General features: G+C 38.5%; 1 protein-coding gene across 1 annotated transcript; it reads left to right on the top strand.

Annotated features, from left to right (window-relative positions):
- The first annotated feature begins 750 nt into the window (after positions 1-750).
- Positions 751-1,626, top strand: LOC138037298 (histone H3.v1-like). The gene has a single exon (XM_068883256.1). It carries the CDS (start codon positions 751-753, stop codon positions 1,624-1,626), a length of 876 nt encoding a protein of 291 aa, XP_068739357.1.
- The last annotated feature ends 2,209 nt before the right edge of the window (positions 1,627-3,835 follow it).

The following is a 3,835-nucleotide window of genomic DNA, read 5'->3' as shown; positions in this document are numbered from 1 at the left end:
TAAAGCGCTAGTTAGAAAAGAAAACTTAGTTAATTTCCCTTAAAGTTTTCACTGTATAGATTTACCAGTATGGTTACTGTTAAAATAAGGCTTTTTTCAATTTTTGGATTCAGGTGGTTACGATGGCAACATCTCAACTTATGGCAGGCAGATATATTCCTAATGTTGGCCTAAAGTCCTTAATATTTATACTTTCCTTCGCTAAAATTTTTTCATACTTTGCCACACAATGGAAATGATATTGCCTTAGATTTCTAATTGGTAAAAGGTCAAGGTTGTTCAGACGGTTTTTCCAATATTCTGTTATTTGTCATTCCTCTAACAAAATAGGGTATTTTATAGGAATTCTATTTGGTTACAACTGAGTCAAATTTAAAGCAAAATTCACTGAAGGAAATGCGAGAAAATTCACTGTCAGGTTTGCGTTTTGTGCTGATGTTGGTTTCAGAAAATGTAGAAACACTGATGTTTTCCTTTGACCGCACGGCGATTACTGGAGCTTTTGTCCTCTATAGGGAGTCAGTCAACTTAGCTTGCGTGTAAAGATTTTGCCCGCACCCAGTTTTTATATGCACTTAGCTTTCAAACTGACGACATGCAGGTGCATAATAAACCTTTCCTTACATGTTATGTTAACTATATTTTATTTTAGAAACTGATTGCTTACATGCATGTATAGTTATTGTGATATATTGGCTAAATTCATTCTTACATCATTTTTTAGATTCTTATGAGAATTTAATGAAAACGATGAATCAGAAGAAAAAAAGGCAAGCCAATCAAGACTGTCTTGATCAAGGCAGAAAGAACCCAAAGAAAGCAAAAAAGACAAACTGGAAGAAGCACGCAAGTAAAAAGGAAAGCACAGACCAAGATGAGACAGAAAAGAACAAGAGCAGGAAGCTAAGAAAAGAAAGAAGGAAGAAGAAAAGAAGAAGAGAGAGGCAAAGCAAAAGCAGCGGAAGGAGCAACTTCTTGCTGTTCAAAAACAGCATCAAAGCACTGGTAAACATCAGTCATCGGCTGATGAGGAACTATCTGATAGTGACGATGAGTATATCCCTGTCAGTGTGGATGAGGGTTTTACTGACTGAACATGAAGAGATTGTGCACGTAGCTCGCAAACGACCCAGAAAAAGTTGTGGAACTTCAGCCCCTGGCAACTGTACCTGGCAGACACCACCGCCTCCTACAAACCGAAGTTTTCTACCATCACCTAATAACCACCCTCAACAGAGGCAGTTACCTCCGACCAACCTTCTCAGCTCATCATCATCGAATGGCACTCCTCATCGAAGACAGATGCTTCCTGTGAATCCCAGTCATAAACCACCACCTGCCAACTCCGCTGGTCATACACCATCACGTCCTGTCTACCCACGTCATACTCCACTTGATCCTGCATTGTCACCTGCCAGTCCTCATTGTACACTTTCACCTCCTGCCAGCCCTGATTATATGCCATCTATCAACCCTAGCCATTTACCTTCATCTGCTGCCAGAGTTGCTCTTATTCCATCATCTATCAATTCTCATCATACACCTTCATCATCTCCCAGCCTTGATCGAGAGTCATCTCTTAGCTGTCGCCATGGACCGTCACCTTCTACCAGCCTTGATCATTAGTCATCTCTCAACCATCACCATAGACTTTCACCTTCAGCAAGCCTTGATCAAGAGTCATCTTCGCACAACAGTCACCATACACCTTCACCTTCTGCCAGCCTTGATCGAGAATCACCTTCTCTCAACCGTCGCCATACAACTTCACCCAGCCTTGACTGTAGGTCAGCTTCTCTAAACCGCTGCCATACACCTTCACCATCTGCAAATTCTGGTCACCATGTTCATTCACCCAATAACAGTGCAGAAAAAGTAGAATGGCGGGAAGAATTCCAGAAACTCCGCATTAAGTATAATGCACTAAAGGAGAAAAATCAGATTCCTGGAGCAATCAAACCAGGGAGGTGAGTGTTTATGAAATTCATATAAGTATCACTGTCTGGGGTGTTTCCATTTTGACTAAAGTATAGGCTCTTTTGTGCGTAGTTGTAACTAATTTAGTAAGCTGTTCCACTCTGCACAATTAAACAGTTTTATTTTTTAAAGATATTACAATTAGCACCCCATGATTATTATTTTAAGTGCCATTTCAACTGGCACAGTACATAAATGTAGAAAAGACAAGAAATAAAACATTTGATCTTTCAGGCTTTTTGCTTATGTTGGCTTTTAATTTCCTACAGGTGATCTTGATGCTCTTATGAAACATACTTTCAGGCCACTCACAGTGTGTCATACTGTTTCTTTGTACTTTCTGTTTTATTTTAATACTCCTCAATAACATTTTATTGCAGAATATACAAATAAGGAAAGACCACCGCCAGGGATCTATGCTCCAAGTGAAGCACAGAAGCACAATGTAGGGACATTAACTTTCACCTGTGTAGATATCATATTAAATTTTGCCAGTTGCTACAGTACCCAATAAAATCTTGCCAGCAGATTGGGGGAAATATGAGGGCGTCGGCATGTTCTGAAAGTAGAGAAACATAATTTGTCGTGACTGTGTATCTAGCACATATTACTGGTACACATACAAGCGCTAAAACAATGGTTTCCATGTGCCTTTGTTTACTATGTACTTCGAGCATGCACTTTCTGTGTATGCCTACACGTACAGTTTTTTGTATGCCACCTACTGAAAGAGCCTTTTAAACCTGATATTTAAAACATTTGGTTGTTAAACAGTCAAACTGTAGCAACTTCTATTTAAATTCAGACTATTAATTAAGAAATGTAGCTTCTCATAGAAGGATTTGATAGTTGTTATATAAGACCCTGATTCGACAATAATTGTAATGTGGATGCCTGTTTATACATACATGTACATGTGTTACTAGCCTCCACTCCTTTTTGAAATTGATCAAGGCATTATTTGATTCGAGTAAGAATCAATTTTCGAGACTTCCATTTACCTGATACCCATCAGACAGGGCTGTGCTTTGGGAAAAATTATAAAATAATATTTTGTATATTAATTTTAACGTCTTACTGTCTGATTCTTTCACTCTTTTTAGATGATTGAAGTCTGTCCAAGAAGCAATGTCTACTGGTATCAGGGTAACCGGAACGCAGCCCTGAACAACACCAAGACTGCTGTGGAGCTCGCAGCCTTCTTAATGGATACCTTTTTCAGTAAAGAAGTCATGGCTGTCTCAAACATGAATGGGGGAGGGAAAAAGGGATTCCAAAAGCTTGACCCAACTATACTAAATGCCAAGAGAGGCAGATATATGCACTAATCCAGAAAATCACAGATTAATTTTCTAATAGAATGACAAACTGAAACGTTTGCCTGACCTCTACTAGAAATTTTCATCTTTTTCCATGTATGTTTTGTAAAAGTGTTTACGTATTCTAGCTATTGTATTTCCAATCAGTGTAAACAATGTACAGTAAATTCACATTTGGCAATTTTACCCTAGCGCGGCACCCAAGTTGTGCAGACACAAAACTAAATAGAAATAAAATGCTAAGACAAACCTAAAGTTGATCAGTTTGTCATGTATTACAATCATGCCATTATAATCACTCTCTAGTTTACAAATGACGTCAGTATAGAGCACACTGAAAACAGTTCTGCAAATCAACTCTTGTATATACATACAGGTACATTATGAATCTTCTTGATTCACTGGACACACAGTTCCATGAATGATAACAAAATGAAACACTTGCAACATACACTGGCCACGTGTGAAGTCATGATGGCTGAATATTAATTGACCATGTTCTTGTTTTTGTAAAACAAGGCAGTCAATCTCAAGTGGAC

This window comes from Montipora capricornis, chromosome 2 (genome assembly GCF_036669925.1).
Source record: "Montipora capricornis isolate CH-2021 chromosome 2, ASM3666992v2, whole genome shotgun sequence".
Taxonomy (NCBI): Eukaryota; Metazoa; Cnidaria; class Anthozoa; order Scleractinia; family Acroporidae; genus Montipora; species Montipora capricornis.
Note: the sequence above shows the minus strand (reverse complement) of the source record. Positions and strands in the feature narration are given on the sequence as shown.